The 20068-nt window shown below is 33.8% G+C and overlaps 1 protein-coding gene across 4 annotated transcripts; it reads right to left on the reverse strand.

Moving 5' to 3' along the window:
• Positions 1 to 4048: 4048 nt before the first annotated feature.
• Positions 4049 to 19840, reverse strand: LOC111915508 (uncharacterized). Of its 4 annotated transcripts, XM_042898972.2 has the most exons (10): positions 19720 to 19804; positions 19609 to 19641; positions 17126 to 17264; positions 14150 to 16826; positions 13511 to 14017; positions 7497 to 8174; positions 6110 to 6835; positions 4659 to 5489; positions 4488 to 4530; positions 4049 to 4349 (listed from the first exon to the last, which is right to left on the reverse strand). In XM_042898972.2, exons 4-9 carry the CDS (start codon positions 16808 to 16810, stop codon positions 4507 to 4509), a joined length of 5427 nt encoding a protein of 1808 aa, XP_042754906.1. In that variant the 5' UTR covers positions 16811 to 16826; positions 17126 to 17264; positions 19609 to 19641; positions 19720 to 19804; the 3' UTR covers positions 4049 to 4349; positions 4488 to 4506. The 4 variants fall into 4 exon arrangements, with proteins under 4 accessions (XP_042754906.1, XP_023766932.1, XP_042754907.1 ...); XM_023911164.3 differs by lacking the exon at positions 17126 to 17264 and having other exon boundaries at positions 19720 to 19840; XM_042898973.2 differs by having other exon boundaries at positions 19609 to 19751.
• Between the last annotated feature and the right edge of the window lie 228 nt (positions 19841 to 20068).

A 20068-nucleotide genomic window follows, 5' to 3' on the forward strand; every position in this document is an offset into this window, starting at 1 on the left:
TCTTCATCTACGAGGATCACATTCACCTGGGATTTACACACATGACCCTTGAACCAGCGTTCGTCACAACGGAAGCACACTCCTCGATTCCTCTTATCTTGTATCTGAGCTTCTGTGAGGTAGCGTTAGAGTCGTGGTTTCCCCATCGATCGATCAGGTTGTGAGAAAGAAATGGAATGATTCGGGTTTGCCCCACTAACCTTTTTGGTGTTACCCAGATTGACGAACGACTCGAATCCGCTAGCAAAAACGACCTGCTCCTCTCTTCGATATGTTGGGCTAAGTCGATGGCGCGGCCCAAGTTGTCTGGGGTCCATAATCTTAGCTCCGTCTTGATGTGGTCTTGAAGCCCATCAATAAAATTTCCCATGGCGATGCGTTCCGTTACCCCTTCCAACGTGGCCGACAAGTCGATGAACCTTCGAACATACTCCTCCGCCGTCCCTGTTTGCCTCAGAGCTGCCCATTGTTCGTATAAATCCCCCCCATGGATGGGACGAAACCTTTTCAAGAAGACTTCCTTCATTTCCTCCCACGAGTTCATTATTGCCTGTTGATTGGTCCACCAGAACCAAGCCAGAGCATCCCCGCTCAAGCTAAGAACCGCCGCCATTATCTTTTCTTCATCCAACAATTAGTAAATGGCAAAGTAACGCTCCGCTTGAAGAATCCATCCGTCTGGATCTGTTCCATCAAATTGTGGCATGTCAATCTTCCTGTGTTGGAACTCATATCTTCCACCCCCCGTGTTGTTGTTTGTTTGGAAGAGAGAGCCAAAAACAATACCGTTTCCTCCGGGTCCGCTCGGTGCTCCTCCTCCGCTTGGATTCGAGTCGCCTGGCCCTGAACCGATGATCACTGAGCTTGCCGGTCCCTTATTTTTGTTCATCGATGGACCTATGGGTGTTGAATGGCTTGATGGATTATGAGGGGTTTGGTTTCTTCCTCCTGGTGCTCCAGCCATGACATCCAGTTTCTCCAAAACCTTGTCCAGGGTTGTTTGCATCTCATCCTATCTCTGGTTTGTCTGGCTTTGACCTTGGAGGATATCGTCAATCCTTGCTCTCATCCCCTAGATTTCAGTCCCATGTGATTGGAGTTGAACTTGCATCAACCCCACCTGTTCCTCCACCTTCTTCACGGCTGCTGCTTCCCTGGACGCTCCTCCCATGGAATCGGTTTGGGTGCTCTGATACCAAATGATAACTTATACTTGCAATATACTAGAAATCACACAGAAATTATAAAAGGATAGGTTCTCACAATTATAAAGGTGAGGGCTCTCCTGAGTTCATAGAGAACTTTTCATTAAATTTCAACATAACCCCAAAACAAAAAGACATCAGGACTTATATAAGAAGCCTGGAACAAAAGACAAAAAGCTGACACTACCCTCCCCTGGAAGAATCTTCCATTCCACTACCATAATCGTGGGGAGAGCATTACAAAACAGAAAAGCAATAACAACTTGATAACGGATATAAAAAGAAAACGGCCACCAGGACAAGCCTTTATTATACTGGATTGGATTTGGGCCTGTTTCTCCTTTTGCTGTAGACAAATGTGTCTTTGGGCCTATCAGTCATCCTTGTTCTTTGGTGCAATTTTGTGGGGTTTAGGTTTCCTGGAACAAAGTACAATACTGATGAATGACTTGGTGCGAAAATAAAAACAAAGGGCATTGTTGTCTTTTGTAGGTTACTGTTAAATGCAACATGTATATTCAAGACTGTATAAAACACCGTGACTATGGTTGGAAAGGGATTAGAAAGAGTTGGTTTATGTTCTAAAGATCTGGTACAATAAAAATTCCAAGGGGTATTTTGGTCCTTTTTTTGGAGTTTAATGGATCTAAGACCTGGTGTAACTATAATTCTAATCCTCTAGTTGTGTTAATTTTGATTTTGGATGCACTTTGATGGGGATTGGTTTCATTAGAAAAAAGGGTATCCTTACAGTTTACAAATTTGTTGAGTTTGACAATTGACATAAGAAAAGTTTATAAAAGATATTTTTTGGGTGAAAATGCATTGCACTTCCAATTATTTTTATAACCATTTTGCCCCTGCTCAGAAATTAATCATTACTTTACTTTCTACTTTCTTTTTTATTAAGGTGTTGTGCTTTAAAAAAAATTAACCAGTTGATTATTGCAGGAAGGTTAGAAGAAATGTTACTTAAAGCAAAGGGCATGGGTTGAGGCTGAAAAAGCTTATTCAAGCCCATTAGAGGATAATCCACTTAATCATGTAAGATTCTAAATTTACTTAATTATAAAAAAAGGAAATGGTTCATTCCATTTTAATGAAAAAAACTTTTTGAATGAAAAAACCATTTTGAATTGGCTGACGGAATGGAATGTGAGCATTATAGAGGAAATGTGATTCCTTCCTTTTTGTTATTTCTCAATCCTTATTAGAGGGGGTGATTTCTTTTCATTCCATCATTGAATGGAATGAAAAATTGCAATATAACCAGTTTTAACCGTGTAATTTTTAGTGATTTAAATATTTGTAAAAGAAAATTAATTCTTTTAGCTAAACTATAATTTTTAATTTTTTATAAACTAAAAAAATATTATTTGTCATAACCTTATTTAGGTGTTCCGTGTTTGAGAGTGTATAGGCAACATGATTCTCCATTTGAATATTATTTTGACATTAATTATTTGTGATGATGCTTTTAGCTTGTGGTAGGGTATCAAATACATGTGAATTATCTTATATAGATTGTAGATTGACTTGGGGGGATTGCTTATACAGGCTGCAAACAGATGAGACAGTTATTGCAGAAAAAAAAATCGTCTTGAAGCAAACATGTTGTTTGAATAACCCGAAGAGTTGAATTTTTTTTCGTTTTCTGTTTATGTAATTTGCTGGAAAGTTGTGTTAAGGTTTTATTGAGGACATGATGTAAGTTTGCATAATTGAGACAATGCCAAAGGGAAAATAATTACCCCCCAACCTTTCGTTTTTATAATTTGAGGACAAGTTTTATATTTTTAAATTGCTCATGAAATATCTTTACCATTTACCAAGTTCCATGCTTGTTACTTAAATTGGTTAAATGCAAAAAACAACAAAAATCAATGACGAGTTTTTTTTTTGTAACTAATTGGATAAATCAATGACGACTTTTTTGATCACAAGTCGGATAAACGAGTGACAACTTTCTATGGTCACTAATTGGATAAGACGGTGACAACTTTTAGTTGTCACTAATTAGGTAAAACATTTCATTGATTAGTGACAACATTAAATGACGAAAAAGTTTGTCAAATATTTAATGATCAGTATATTGTAGTCACTATTTAGTGATCGTTTTTATACTTACAGTTACTTGTGGCCTTTATATGAAAATTTGCACCAATCTCTTTTCTTGGTTGGCAAAAAAGAAATGACTCTAAAGTTTAATCAGATTTTTGCAGGTAAGAAATGGAAACTATAAGTAGTTGAAGATGGGAATAAACCATTGTTGTAAAAATCGGTCTAGGCGGCCGATTAATTGGGGATTAATCATTAGGCTGTCTTCAACTGAATAGGATTAAGGCTAATCAGTTTTGGTCAAAGGTGGTCAAAGTCGGAACTAGACGTTCTAATCGGTCCTAGGCAGCCTAATTGGCCAAATTTTCAAATTTTTAAATATTAAACCAAAATTTCAAAGTTTTTCTCCAAAATTGTCAAAATTTCTATGTTTTCTAATATGCAAATAACTAAATTTACTTCTTTTCTTAAGATATATTAAAATTTGAGTAATTTTTCTTATTAATTGGATGATAAATTGTTGTGTTTGTTAAACTTATTATTAAACTTTTATGCTTATTTATTAATATTCTTATGAATAAAGTTAGATTTATAAATTATTGAATAATTTCATTAATAATTAATGGTCCCCGATTAATCCCCGCCTAACCGGTTAATCCCTAGACCCCAGTCCACCGATTAGCTAACGTCTAACGTTTTCTACACCCTTGGAATAAACTCTACTTCTAGTTACTCTCATGATATGTGCTTCCAAGAGTATGTTGCATTAATTTATATACTATATATAGTTTCATAATACTTTTCCATATATTTTTCACAAGTCATTCCTAATTTTCCATACTTGTCCAACATTTACCAACAACATAATTTAGGTTAAGTCACTCATTATCCCATTAACACTATTGATAAGCCCATATAATGATACCAATGAATTTGAAATATTAAAATCAACATCCTCAACCAACAAACTTAGATCATTAAGCAGCTTACTACTTGATACATATGTTTTCCCAACATCTTCATAGCATCCATGTTCTTCTTTAATGTCCTTCATATGATGAACAATTCTTCCCTTGAATATTCATCCTGACATAGAGTCAACATTCAACCAAACAATGAATGGGGTATTAGAAGATTGACATCATCATGAAGAATACATCCAAAAATCACGAACTAAAAGGCCTTTAATTAATAGGCAACTAGGAACATGAAAATATAATTTACCTTTAATATTCACTTCACATTAATCAGAGTCTTGTTTGAAATCCTGCATAAAGTACATAAATATAAAGCTGAAAATGTAGGTTGCGGTTTTTGACAATATAACAAAAGAACTTGCATGAAGCTTTTCAAATGTAGTTTAAGAATTATTAAAGCAACAAAGATCTGATTTACCTGTTGTATGATCTTTATAAGAGAGTTGATGTCTTTTTCCCCTGCAGCATAAAAGAAGCCAAAATTTGTTTCAATTTCTTTTAGCTGTGGAGTAGCGGAATTTCCCTTGGTGAAGGTGGTTATTGCTGGGCATTCGTAGATTTCCAAAGTATCCAATAATGGGAATGAAAAATCCTCCTTCCCCAAGCTAAACCCCTTAAGACTTTGAAGAAGTTGTAATTTCAAGGACTTTAGACGAGGTAACACAAGTATCTCCTTATTCGTCTTGCCATCAGATTCTCTCTCTTTGTCTTCTTCAACAGAAACATCTGCATCCTTAACAATCACCTCCTCCATCTCACTGCAGTTGGATATATGTAGCTCTTGGAGTTGCAATAGACTACCAACCATGGAACTAGTAAATACATGTTCTAACCTATCACATCCCCATATATGAACTCTTGTTAGGTTTGGAAACTCAAATGCTGTCCACTGATTGCTCTTCCATGTATACCTCAGACAATCTAGATGCCATAACTTCATTTCTCTGAGGTTTGGAAGATTGACAAGAGTAGTGGTAGTTGTTTGTGACGATTCATCAAAACCAATTCCACTATTTCCATTTCTCCCTGCTGCTTCCAATGCAGTTTCAAATACCTCCTCTACCCTTTTACACCACCTTACATGAATCTTTTCCAGCTTTTGCAGTTGCAACAACTCACTGGATGGAATAATCTTTTTAACATCATCATTAAATTCCATATCTAATTCGATCAAGTTATGAAAAGACCAAGTTGTCCCTTCTGAAGTAGCAGGGCCCGAGGTGTCACCGTATAAACTTTGGAATGAGGTCTGCAAGTCCAATAAAGAAAACGCCAGAGGCATATATATGTCAAACAAAAACCTTTGAAATGTCATATATGTGCTGTACCAATTTTTATGAATTAATACAGGATATTATAATTATTAATCACAATGGTAATTGTAAGTATTAACTCCAACTAAAAGTTATCCGATGGGTTGCTGTTTTTGATCTCATAAAGTAGGTTACTTTTGACCTTTTGCCCTGGTTGAAAATGAAAAAGCTTGATTCAAGTGACTAACATGATATGAAAATAACAATCAAAAGAAGTAACAGATGAGCCAATAACTCACTTAGAACCATGAAGAACAACAATCAAATAGAGTAACAGGGAAAAATTGTCATTGAAAATCAAAAGATTAAAAGGCTCCTCCCACACACGATTCCAGGTACTAAAAAGCCTGCAATAACAACTTTTGACAGAAAATACCTAAAATACCCTTTCCACTGAAATACACTATTTTTCCCTATCTTGCTTTCCCATTTTGGCCTTCTTAGAACAACATAAACTTAGACTGAAACCAGTGTGAATGTGTTTGAAGTAAATTTACTTGGCAGGAATGATATCTTTCTTAATTAGATGATGCCAATTAAAGAAATATATATATACCTGATGAAAGTTAAGGCCAGATTCTTGATCAAGAGCATGTCTGCCTAATTCTGTGTGTATATACTTGAGTTGGGGAGCTGTGGACCCACCAGCTGCAAACACCATCATTTTTGGGCATTCCGTGATGAAAACATTATCTAATGAAGGCAACCGGAACTCATTCATTCCCAAGAAGAAACCCTCCAGCTCTGGTAGATTGACCAATACAATGGACTTTAGACAAGGAAAGACCACAACCTTCTTAGAAGAAGAAGGAGGAGAAGAAGAAGAAGAAGATGTCCCCTTCGTTGTTGTTGTTGTTTGCTGCTCTCCATATTCATCTTCTTCCTTCTTCACAATCACTTTCATTCTGTAGCAACCCTTAATCGTTAACTCTTGGAGCTGTCTCAGGCTTTCAAGTGCAGAGAATGTGAATATATGTTCCAAACCCCCACAATTTTCAATTCTTAATATCTTTAGATTGGGAAGCATAATAACATTGTTATTTACTCTTGGAATTCCTTCCTCACAACCACTCTTCTCGTTGTTTTTGTTGCTGCTCGTCCCTAATTGAGTTTCAAATACCTCCTTCAGACCATCACAATACTTTACTGTCAGCACTTGAAGCTTTTGCATTTGTCCTGCTGCATAACATGGAATCACACTTGACAATGCATAGCATCCAACTATTTCTATCTCTCTAGCGTATTGGCATAAGCTCCAAGAAACACCACCTGCTTCAGACAACTGCAACACCACATGGAAAAATGATGTAAAACTAATTAAACTATATACACAGCTTTTATATAAGAAACTTAATTCAAAATCTAGTTTTTTTATATACTAAATGATACCAGTGCTCTACATATCAAAAATTTACTTTTGTTTTTTTTTTTAATTAATTTCGGGATTTATTGAAGAGACAATCACTTTACCACCTAAAATATAGGAATGCAAATTCAATGAAATCAAGAAAGCACATATTTAACAGAATAACCTTAGAAAAAATAGTTTTGGGTAATATTATATATTGTTCTATTCTACAATATCTGTCACCTGATGTCCCCTGATATCTAAAATGTTACATTTAACTAAATTCTGGGTACAATGACCAGATTTTCACAAAAGGTGATATTCTCCTCTCCTACTGGCCAGTACTTGCTAAATACTGCTTTAACAGAAATAAAACTTAAATTGCCTATATTACCCATCAAAAGATGCCATTATCATTTTATTGAACTTCCATAACTGCCCTTACTAGAGTTTCTGAAGTGTAGCAGCTGTGTCATAGCATCCATCCCTCTAGGTAATTATTATCTTAGTATAGTGGGTATAAAATGTATTATTTATAGAATATTGCAAAGAAAAAAGGAAATTAAATAAATAATTGAATATGTACAAAGCATACCTCAAATTGATCAAGAACAGCAGTAGTTGCAGTGGTATTATTGAAAGATATTTCATTGCTCCCCTCATCCTTAGGACCACCTCCACCAATACACTTCAGATTGTTAAGAAAAATTAGAGTGAGAGAATCAAGATGAGGGAACAAGATGGTGGTTGTGTGGGTAGATGTAAATGTAGTCATTTCTTCATCCTCATCATCTCTGTTTGAAACTTCTTCAATACCATCACATCTTTCTATATGGAGTTTCTTTAGGTTGGAAAGAAGTTCTGCCATGAGAGGTGAAAACAAGTACTTAATGCTTTTGCAACTGCTAATATTTATGGTTGTGAGGTTGTGGAATGGGGATTCTGATTGTTGTTTTGGAAGAGTGAAGAATTTATTCCAGTTGCTGCACTTCCACACATGACTCATGTTGTCCATAAAACTTAGATCCAATTCCTGGAGGTAGGGAAGTATAATAGGCTGTTGTTGGTTATTGTGAGTTGTTACCAATTCTCTACTTGTTGGACTCTCACTCTCTATCTCAAACACCACCTCCACTCCTTTAACTCTCTCCAATTTAAGTTTATGGAGGTTATGAAAAGAGTGCATGAGACAGGATGGGAATAATACAACATCATTAGAAATATTAGTATCAGTGACTTCTTGTAATGTCTCTTTCTCTGATAGAATTTCAATCTGCACAGCAAGAAATGTAATTAGCAACTTGTTTACTGAACTGTGCTAATGATTTATGATTCCATGTCCATTTACAATTCTCTCTTATAATTTTGGATTTGAAAATGGTTATTTTGATTTTAGGTATTTTTTTTTCAAGAAACAGTTGCAAATGATGGAAAATGCCAACAGCTAAAAAATAGTTGGATCTTTCACCTTCAAATAAATTATTAAAAGATGCTAAGGATCCTATGCAACAGGATAATACAAACATAAAGATGCAACTTATTTTCAAACAAGAATCAGAATTTAGGTTGAAATTGAGTTAATAAGAAAAAGGTAGGTTAATTGAAGGGTTAAGTTTACTAAATTTATCTACCATCCAAGTCACGGTCTCACGGAACTGTTTCCAAACAACCTAAGTCCCTATTTGACTGGTTGCCTGGTTGGGAATAAGAGGCTGACACTGGTATACCCCTTCTTAAATTTAAAAATAAAAAAAAATAAAAAAGGACGGTTAAATACATATAAGATGGCCATTTTACCCCTTGTTTTATATATTTGTTTGTTTATATAAATGAAACTCGGCCAGCCATAAACCATCCTCAACCCCAAGCCACGTCCTCTCTAAAACACAGTCGTTCCAATCTCTATGTGTAAATTATCCACACCACATACCATCTGGAGATCAAGAAAGAAAGAAATAGGAAAAAAGCAAATTTAAAATAAAATAAAAGATATGGTGACGTGTTTGTGTCTTTAAAGTCAGCTCTCCCTTCCATCTTCATTTACCAGATCCACCAGACGCACATGGACCTTTTTTTTCAAGTTAATCTAAGTAGAAAATCATTCCACTTGTTATCAAGATGAAGAAAACAATTGATTAATCAAGTTTTTAAGAGTTGTTGGTGATATTTGATCCAAATCAGGGTGTTTCAGAAAACTAAATTCTAAAAAGATCAAATGGTACCTGGAAGAAACCTTGGTCGTTGTAAAGAGGCTACATATATAGTAATAACTCAGAATCAAGTTTATAACCACTTGCAGACCATCATTCCCGTTCTGCCCAAACTTCTACTCAAATCCATCAACAAAATAAAAAATTTGACGAGATTCGTTCAATTCCACATCCAAATAAATATATGGATATTCAACTTTTCGTTATTGTAATGAGTAGCAACAAAGGGTTGTAAGCAGTGAGAGAGCGACGTAACGCCATCGTAAGTGAGGACTAGTGATAGAGAAATTGGGCGAGACTTGCAATTTAGGGTTTTGGATTATGTTCTTTGTTGTTTACTTTTAAATACATAAATCACAACAAAATATTAAAAATTATCAAAATCAAAGAATAAGTTACATTTCTGGTTAATGTGGTCACCGTTCCACCTTAAATTTTGATATGATTTGATACAAACTTGTAAAAAAAACTCGCCCCTAGTTGTTATTTTTTTAAAACTCTTTTTCTAGTTAGGACATCGTACTTTGAAATGTTTATTTTTACCTATAGTAGCACCGTTCTTACACAGTGTTACAAATACTTTATTTGATATCTATTTCTATCATTAGTAATTAAATATACGTGTTGTTATTTGAGAAAAATAAGATCGCATAGTAGAATATCGAATGTGGGGGGACCAAAAGGGACAACTCCACAAACTAATGTGGCAAAAATTTGACATCTCACATTTGGTTACTGTCAGGGACCAAAAGTGTGAAACTCTGGAACCCTTTTTGGCTAGCAGTAGAGAATATCGAAGTTAGGGGGACCAAAACTGCCAACTCCACAAACTAATGCGGTGAAAAGTTGAGGAATGATCAAAGTGGCAAAGTTTTGGAACTTTTGTCGCAAAACATTGAAAAGGTTAAGGAGGGACAAAAAGTGGCAAAGTGTTCAAACTTTTGTGACAAAACGTAGAATAATAGAAAATATTCTATTCCTATGACCTTTGCGCTTTAATATATATATATATATATATATATATATATATATATATATATATATATATATATATATATATATATATATATATATATTTTGTAAAACATGTTAGTCATATCTTGAATTTTAAGATGTATAAGTTACAAAGTTTTTTGTATAAATCAATTATGCATAAATAATTCTTTAATACTTACCAAAAGTTTGAATACTTGGATTAAAAAAAGTAATTAAGAAACTCAATTTGAAGCAAACTGAAAATTTTAAAAATATTAAATTCATGTATTTAAATTAATTTACATTTCTTAAATTAGACATAAATATTAATTTATTATATTAATAGTATACAAGCAATATAAATATAAAGTATAAACATAAATATTTTATTTAAAAGTTGTAATTTTTTATTATATAATACCCAATAAAAAATATAATAATTATTTATGCTTAAGAAAGTATTCTCCAAAACGTCATTGCTTTGCGCGGGCACACATCTAGTGCGTATATATATATATATATATATATATATATATATATATATATATATATATATATATATATATATATATATATATATATATAAGTTAGGAAGGAAAAGTGTCAAAGTAAGCAAAGAATTGTGGCAAAAGTTTGAAATATAAGAACTTACTATTCCTAAGACCATTGAGAATTAATTATATATATAATACTATTCCTAAAGACTATTGTGAATTAATTATATACATAATTGTCCACATGTTTGGTCTTTTTGATTAATATTGTTGGATTTTTATGTTAAATCCAATGTATAAAAGACTTTTTTTTTTCATATCAAAATAAATAAAACTTATAAACTAAAATGATTAAATATATAAATTACACTAAAAAAATACAATATCAAAGATATAACTCCATTTTCCCAAAAGAAGTATCACATCCCAAACTCTCTCTCTCTCTCTCTCTATGTGTGTGTGTGTGTGCGCGCGCAGGGGCAGTTCAACTTTGGTGTCCATAGTGGCACCAACAACCACTGTTTTTTTTAGACACATTGTAAAAAATTTCGAATTTTTCGTTTTTTCTACTGTTGTGCCACTACGTAAAAGAAAAAAAAAAGTGTCACCAACAACACTTATGTGCCACCAACAATCTGTACTATGAAATCCTACGTCTGCCCCTATGTGTGTGTGTTGTGTATATACAAGAAAAATGGATTTTTTTTCATCTTTAGTACTTACCTTTGTCACTCACCCCTTATATGTTAGTTTTTTGGCTTAATTAATGATGTTTCCATCCCATATTGGTACAAGGAATGAAGGGTGGGTGGACTACAAGCCTATAAGGGTGGTCGGAGTGCGATAATTTCATTTTATTTACTTCATTTTATAGTCTATTTTAGCATATTTCGTTCATCATTTAGTTAATCTTCATGCATATTTTCCTTTCTGTTATTTTATGACCATTTCGGGTACTTAATATTTCTGTGAGCTTAATTGCAAATTTTAAGGAAACTAGCGGAACGGGAACTAAATGAGATAATTAAATTTGGAGGACAACAAGGACTGTGGACTAAATAACTAGTAGAGATGATACATGAAGTGTACTATTGATGGATGAAGCATGAAGAAGGTGGTATCTTGCTTAAAATGAAGACGGGAGAATAATTGTTCATTCGGGATTAAGATGAACGGGCGATTCTGTGAAGTTATGGATGATTTGGAGAAGGCAAATTGGGCTTAACTTGAAGATAACTTGAAGAAAAATGGGTCATAAGTTGATTGGACTCGAATTGGGCCAAGTGGACTAAGCATCGGAGGCTCAAAACTCAAGAACGTACACACCGTGCATCACCTGTGCACATGTGCGCGAACCGCGCGGAAGCATGCGACAAGCTAACCCGCACAACATCACCCTCACAAAGACCAAAGACCTTTCGTATTCAGCTCCACCCGCGCAAGGCACCCGCATAGGGTCCTTCAGGGGCAATTTTGTCATTTTTGCTTTGAGTGTTATTTAAGGGAGGTTGGTGCAGCTTTTGAAGGGATCAATACATACGAATTTAATGGCTCTCCTTTGCATTATTAGGAGCAACTGGAGACTTGAAGAACTTAGAAGAACATCAAGAACAACATCATCTTTTACTGTGATTCTTACTACATGTTTGGTACTTCTAATCCTTATTTTATTTTCTTGAGTTTAGCCATGCTAGGCTAAACTTCTCTTTGGTTGACTTGGATGTAATTTCTTGAATAACTTGGTTATTTTGAGGAATTCCATGAAGTTATGTTGAATATCTATGATTATATTTTCTATAAAAACTCCCTTCATGTTCATATATATCTAGTCATGAATAATGATACATGAATGTAATTTTTTTTGGTTAAACTCTTGGCTAAGTAATGGGTCTTTGGTTTAATAAGCAACAATTAGTTTGAATGTTTGTTTTCATTTCATTTAAACTAAGAAAATATTTTCTTCATAGTGGTAATGAAAGCATTGGATTACTCTTTGAATTTGGTGACTCTTAAAACCTAATGCTAATTGATTTTCACAAAATTATATGCTTCATTAGTTTTGTGACTTTGATTTAGAAAATATACTAAGAGCTTCTCTGGTCATTTTAATACAAAAGAAGAGTTGCGGAAAGTTATGATCATATATTTTTTAATTATATGTTAAATTTGAAGTTATAATAACTTTAAATTTTTGATATATCTCTTAATTAATAATTTATTTAAAATAAATAATAATTATAAATTTTTATTATGAAAGTTTAACTAATTTTAGAACTCATGGTTCCCACGGGTTATAAACTAGTATAATTATAAATGACTACAGAAAAATAATATTTTATTATATATCCCTTTGTGATACCAGAATTATAAACCGTTAATTAACATATCCAATTTCAATTTGTAAATTTTGTATAACATATATAAAAATCTTTTCTGTATAAATTTAAGTTTTATTCATTTGCAATCATATTTAGAAAAAAAATGCTCTTAGTGAATGTCAAATATTTTTATTTTAGTTATCTTGAATTACGGTTTTTCTGAACCAAATAGTTTTTTTTGTTAGGAAATGACATTTAAGTTGTTAACTTATTAAATCCGTTGCTTATTTCACTAAAAAGTAATTATTTACATTTATAACGATTTATTAGCTAAAGTTAGAATTAGTTCTAATTTAAATTGCTTTAAACTTACTATTATAATAATGATCTCTAATGAAAAATCATGTTGATACATAAATATAAAAAAATTTAAGCCATATTTTTAAATGACTTGTATTGAAACCTTAATTCAAGAAATGGTTTGAACGTTTCATGGTTTGTAACATTTTGTTGCAATTGTGATGCCCAAGTTTAGTCATCCCACCTCTTTATTATTCAAAAAACAGGAGCTTAGTCCTTAATTAATTAAGAAAGTGAAATTGAAAGCGTTACCTGCTCTTCTGATTCGTGATTTCCTCCGCAACCTTCTATCTGAATCTCCAAAAGTGCCACCAGATAAAAATTGGCGGTGATAGGTGTGAATATATTTCTAAACCTCTTACATTTTTCAATCTTTATGCTTTCAACAGCTTGAAAACCATTGATGAGATGAGAGTTATCTGCACCTTTTATCCTCCACACCTCTCTTAGCTTCCCTAAATTCTCCACGTTGATGCTTCTTAAGAGGCTCTTGTTGTCTTCTTCTCCAATTGCACCGACACAATCCAAGTCAATGTTGAATAACGATTCAATGGAACCGCAATTCTTGACTTTAAGCTCTTCAAGATGATGCAACAGAGACATGGGATTGCGCGGAAATAGATTCACAAGCTTATCACAGCTACTCACTTTAATCTCTCTCAACTTAACTTTCTCACCTCCACTAAGTTCACAAGGCCATATTTCTTCTAAGTTCTCCATGTCATCAATTTGAAGTGTTTCCAACTTAGGAATCACAACCTACAAAATAATCATCCCTTAATAGCCACATATAAACAATAATACATTATACAATCAAATTACAGATATATTATGAGACTTTTAGTTGAAAATATTGTTTAAATTGTATTAACATAAAGCACATATATGTACCTCTTCCTTTAACAAACTAGATGTTCCCAACTTGTTATGCGGAAAAATGACTGTGAAACTTGGAATGCCCTTAAGTTTCAAGTCTACGAGATGTGGTAGCCCAATTATGTTGACATTACGGCAAAAACCTGATAACTTCGGTAGTCGACTCAAAGATAAAAACTTTAGCTTGGGGAAAGTAATTGTCTCTTCTCCACAACCCCCAATCCCAGTATGTATGAGTTCTTCCATATTCTGGCATTCACAAATTTCTAGTTGCTCAAGTCTTGACAAAGTGTTTGCAACATTGAGTTTGAAAAGGTATCTCAACTCTACACACTTTGAAATAATAAGGACTTTTAAATTGCAGAATGAAGAGGACTGAGTAGGATGTGTCGACTTCACCTCAACATCTTCAAGATCATTCATGCCATGCACACTTAAAAAAAGCACCTCTGTTTTCAAAAATAACCCATTAAGTTTAGAGTCTAATACATCACCTTTGTTGGTCACCAATTGCAACATGTTTTCGTATGAGTGGCTACTCATATTGATATTTCTATCAAAAGAGCACCCCACTGAGATCTTGAATCGTTCAAGATTCTCAAATGACATATTTTTCACTTCAGCCTTGTTATTAAAGAACGCAAATTCTAATGCAGAAAGGTTGTAAGAACGCTCTGCCATCTCCTTGCAGTTATCATCTATAAACCCAAATGCATTTCCAAAATAAAATTCTTCAAGTTTGACCAAACTTTTCAAGACACCCTGTTCTATACGGAGACCATAACACAATCTCAAATCAAGTAACCTTAGCTTTTTTAAATTTCTGACCGTGGAAGGTAACCACTCAATGCGAGAATTAGCAAAGCTCAGCACTTCCAGATTCGATAGATTTCCAATACACGAGCAATCAAACATCTTTAATGAACATTCCGTGAGATGAAGCACCCGAATGTTGGTGGAGCATTGAGGTGCCAAAGGAAGCAATGGGTACTTCATTTTATCGTATGATATAACCCGGAGCTTTTCCATTCCTTCATAAAATTCTTGAGGAAACTTTAGCGATTTATCTCCATGCATAAGTTTCAAAATCGTTAGTTTAGGAAACTTGAGGTCTACTGGAAACTCAATCATACCCTTGCATGTTAATGAAATTCTTTTGCAAGAGTGCACGATCATATCATTTTCATCAGGCCACCCAGGCATATTACCATGGTTGACAATTGAAGCTTGCTCGACTTCAGAATACATACCCAAAACAAAAGCACGGACCAGATCATGCATCTTGACGTGTACACCATTATCACTTCCAATTAGTAAATTTGTCTGCACCAGTCGCTCAATGCAGGTGTTGAGCCTGTTTCTTGCTTCTATAATTGTATAAACTCTATCAAATAACTTTAAGCCCCATCCATACCTCATCAACTCCTCGGTAGGAATATTGAAGTCTTCAGGAAACAAACCACACATCAAAAAAACAGATTTAGTCTCCTTGTCTTGGAGATTCTCATAGCTGGTTCTAAAAACTGCAGTCGCAACATTACGAATGTCATGGTGTTGTAAACGAGAAAGTGCATCCTTCCATGCATCCTTTCTTTTATTTCTTAGAGTACACGCCATGGTTTTGATGGCAATGGGTAGACCGCAACACCTCCTAACAATATCTTCTCCTATCTTGTGGAGCTCGGGCTCAGAAGTTTCTACAAATTGCTGGAACAATCTTTGTGCTTCTGCTTCAATTAGAAGTCCCACGTTAATAATTGAATTAGCTTCAACCCCCATCACTGAGCAAACATGTTCGTCTCGTGAAGTCAACAAGACCTTGAAGTCGACACCTTGATTGGGAGAAGGGCTTAAACCAATATCTTCTAGATCAACGGACTGCCAGACATCATCCAATATTATGAGGAACTTAGCGTTACCTCCATCTGATTTGGCCTTGAACCCTTGACGAAGCTTCTCAGCTCTTGTTTTCTTATCGCTTTCTTTCAGCTCTATGCATAGGTAATCTGCTACAACTTGCTGAATAGCAATGGGGTCCGATATTTCCCCTATAACCGCCTCGATGATATAACCAAAGTTCCTCTTTTCTTTGGCAACCTTCTTCAGCCTTTGCATCATGTGGGTCTTCCCCACTCCCCCCATTCCACATAAGGCTATCATGTGGTTGGCCTCAAGTGCTTTGAGTGCTTCACTAAACCTTACCTCTCTTGATTGGAAGTCATTGTGTTCAGTTGAAAGCGTAGAGGTGGATGCCATCACGGAATCAACTCTTCCCAAAGGAATGGGATGATCGGTCCAAGTGATCAGAGAGTGTCGTCTCATGACACTGTCGATCTCCTCAATTATATTGAAGGCATCCCTTCCGGCCCTGTACCTAATCTTTAGATTGAAGCAACAGCCGACATCTTTAGGAACAGTTTCCACTTTTGCATTGATCTTTTCTACATCTTCCAACCAGCTCTGGACTTGAGCTGCTGGAACCTCAAGACGATTACTAATGTTATGATTCTTGTGCTCTTCAACATTGTCTTTTGCTTCTTTTAATTCCTTCATTTTCAAATCCATGTCACTGATGTACTTTCTGCAGGAAACGAGGTAGCGTAGGTAATCGTTAATAGGAACCATGAGAACTGGAACAACTTGTTTTATAATTTCATTAGCAGTTTCCATGGCCATATTCTTGTGGTAGCACCTGCATCGTAGGCAGCCAACAATTGATCAGGCATAATTTGATGGAAATTAACAGTGGATCTAGCAATTGTATTCACCCTGGCTTAAAAGATGAAGTTTTAAGAATTTTAAATAGAAATCCGGTTTTTCATTGATTCATTATAAATACATAAAAATATGGTCATTTGAAAGATGACGGTAGCAAATATTACATGCATATGAGCACATCCTAGATTCATTTAATTAAGTAAAGTTAGAATAGACCGTTGATGTCACGAGTGAAAAAGTCTGTCTCGTATCGTAATTAATTAATGACCTTACCTTTGTGTAATATTATAGAAGAATTTGATTATTATTCGATCTTATGATAATGCTATGTTTTGGTAATTATGTTGAAATCCTTGTAATTTGCAACCACATGGAAGTATTTGTTAATAGATCTGACTTTTTGCCAAGGAGCCTGTGATTGAAAGATGATTAATCAATACGAAAGTAAAAAATATGGTGAATATGAAAGAATAAAAGTTGAAAATATCAACGTGTTAATGTTTTCATGGTCTCACTTTTGCAACCCATCTTTTAATTAGCATGAAGAATAATAACCTATTTTTAATATTACCTTGGTCGTTAGATAAAGTTTTGTTAATATCCAAGTATAATTATTAAAACTTGGCAGGCAAAATTGATTAACAATAGTTACATCTATGATCTCTACGCATGTGGGAAATTGGGTTTTATTAAACACATCCAGACAAGTGAATCTAAAGGAAAAAGTTTATAAATTTAAACATGATAGTAGATGTTTCAATTTAGCTCATCTACATTAAATGGTTAACCATGTTAGGGGATCCACAATGTATTAAGTTTATTATAGTTTAATAGATTAACACATCATCATTTTACTTACTATACAACTCTACATTAATTTCCCTACAATGCATTGAACTCAATAAAGTTCAATGAAATATATATTTAATGGTTAAAACCTTTTTCTCATTAAAGAGCTCAATGTCCATTAAACTCTATATCCATTGAATGCAAACATGGCTTCCCATAATGGTAGAGTTTAATAAATTGAATGTCAATTAGGCATAACACCTAGTTCAACTTTCCCATTAAACTATACATTATGAATGCTCTTAGCCAAGTGGGTGGCCCCAACTTGTAATATATATTTTTATTTATTTTAGTCATTTATGTAGTCGCCTTTTAAATGATTGTGAGTTTTGTTTCCCTTAATAGTACACTAAATAGTAAAGTAATTATAGATTGGGCTTTGCTAAATATTAACACTTTTTATAATTAATTTTTTCAAATATGTATCTATTTAAAAAAGTTTACCTTCATAAAAGTAAACTAAACACTTTATCATTATATATTCTATAGTTTTCAATATCAAAACAATAAGTAATAAGCTTTTTTTTTTTTTTAACTTTTGATCCATAATACATCATATCAATATCGCTAACGATAATCTATTAAGTGAAATCCCAAGTACCCTTAACTTTGGTAAAAACATGTCCAACTACTCGTCACCACCAAATTTATCTTTACTTTTTTTTTTTTTTTTATCAATTATCATATTATATGTTTCTCTAGAAATTAAGATACAAAGCTCAAAAAAAAAAAACATTGAACCTTTGGGTTTTAATGTGTAAATTGCATAAAAGTCAAGAATCAGTTTTAAATAAAGGATAGAGTCTAGGGGTAATTAGTGAAAATTTAGTTTTGACTTCTTAACACTTACATAGAGTAATAGAAGACATTGTTATTTCACAAACTTCAAACAGATTACTGGCGCACCAAATTGGTATCGGAGCATGGGAAGAGGAATTTTTATTAATCGAACAGGTCTGTTTCTGGTGTGTTCTTGGCTGTTATTTTCTTGGAATCAATTGAAGAGGTGTGAAGGTATTATTGATTATTTGAGTGATGATTCTCTAATAGTTTCACAAGGTATCTTGACCAGAAAAAGCACAGCAGCAAGATTTGAAAGTGTGAATCACAGTAGCGTTTTTTCGGAAAATTTTCAATTTTGAATTAACAAAGAAGGTATAATTCATTTTGCTGTTGTTTTTGGTGATTTGTATTGAAAATTGGGTTCTTCCATAATGAAAGTTTGTTTTGAGCTTGGGTCTTGAATGATAGCACACAAGATGTTCGATAAAAGTCCTGAACGAGATTACATTGTTCTTGAGGTTCAAGTACAGGGGTGCTGCTGCATTTTGTGAGGTGGATGTTTATGGGAAGATGTTTGGTGAAGGTTAGCGACAATCTTGATGGGTTTTCTTGCATAAGATATTGTGGGTGAGTTGACATGATTTTGTAACGAAAGAAAGTCGATAGTATCTCCAAACGAGTGGAGAGTAGTGACTTTCAAGAGGCGTTGAGTGGTATAAATTATGAGATTCAAATTGATATGGTTTCTTTCTAATATCTTCGGAAACAGTAGACATTATTCACACAACAGAAACAAAACAAAAACATGAATATTATTTGGTAAAAAAGTTGAATCCAAAAAATTAACATACTAACAACAATCAAAACCTACATAATGTATTCCAAAGGATCAATCGAATTTCTCCATTTCCCAATTGATCTACCTACGAATATGAATTTGTAATGAGATTATGTTTCTTTCCTTCACCTATTGTTCTTATACAAACCAATCTTTTGAAAATCAAAGGAGAAAACTAAAGAGGTATAGTGGGTTGAGTGTAGTTGGACTAACAAAACCATTGATTAATTGTATCAAACAAAACAATATCGTATGTGTCTGTGAATTAGTTAATAAAGGAGAGTACCTCTTTGTGTATATGCTTCTCTTTTCTTCTTCCCTGTAAAGAACAGAAATCAAAATTTTTGAAGGATGATAATACTACGAATTGTGAAAGATAAATTAAAGAATGACTCACTAATAGCAAATTATATAAGAGTCTTTTGTGAGGGGAAAGGGCATGATTGTAATTAGGAGATGTTCACACCTATTGCTTTTTATAATTGGTCTTTTCCAGAAAGAGAACAATGGTGCACCCCTTTTGAGTATGAACATTTGTGGAGCAGGAGTCATTTTTATGGTTATGTACCCCACTTGGATGTGAAGTGCGTTTTTAATTTTATCAAACTTATTTATAAATCATCATTATTACAAATAAAAAGCTTCAGAGATTTTGTAAAATAATTTGTATTGTAGAACATTAACTTCATTTACAAAGTCCATCTACTAATTTATTATTTTTAATGGTTGATTAATTCAGGTTCTTT

Source organism: Lactuca sativa, chromosome 2 (assembly GCF_002870075.4).
Source record: "Lactuca sativa cultivar Salinas chromosome 2, Lsat_Salinas_v11, whole genome shotgun sequence".
Classification (NCBI taxonomy): domain Eukaryota; kingdom Viridiplantae; phylum Streptophyta; class Magnoliopsida; order Asterales; family Asteraceae; genus Lactuca; species Lactuca sativa.

Coding starts and splice junctions, on each gene's coding strand:
- LOC111915508 (XM_023911164.3), bottom strand. CDS start 16,810: ATGGCCATGGAAACTGCTAATGAAATTATAAAACAAGTTGTTCCAGTT. Junction 6,836..7,496: donor CTGTTCTTGATCAATTTGAG/GTATGCTTTGTA, acceptor GTGGTGTTGCAG/TTGTCTGAAGCAGGTGGTGT. Junction 5,490..6,109: donor CTGGCCTTAACTTTCATCAG/GTATATATATAT, acceptor TTGGACTTGCAG/ACCTCATTCCAAAGTTTATA.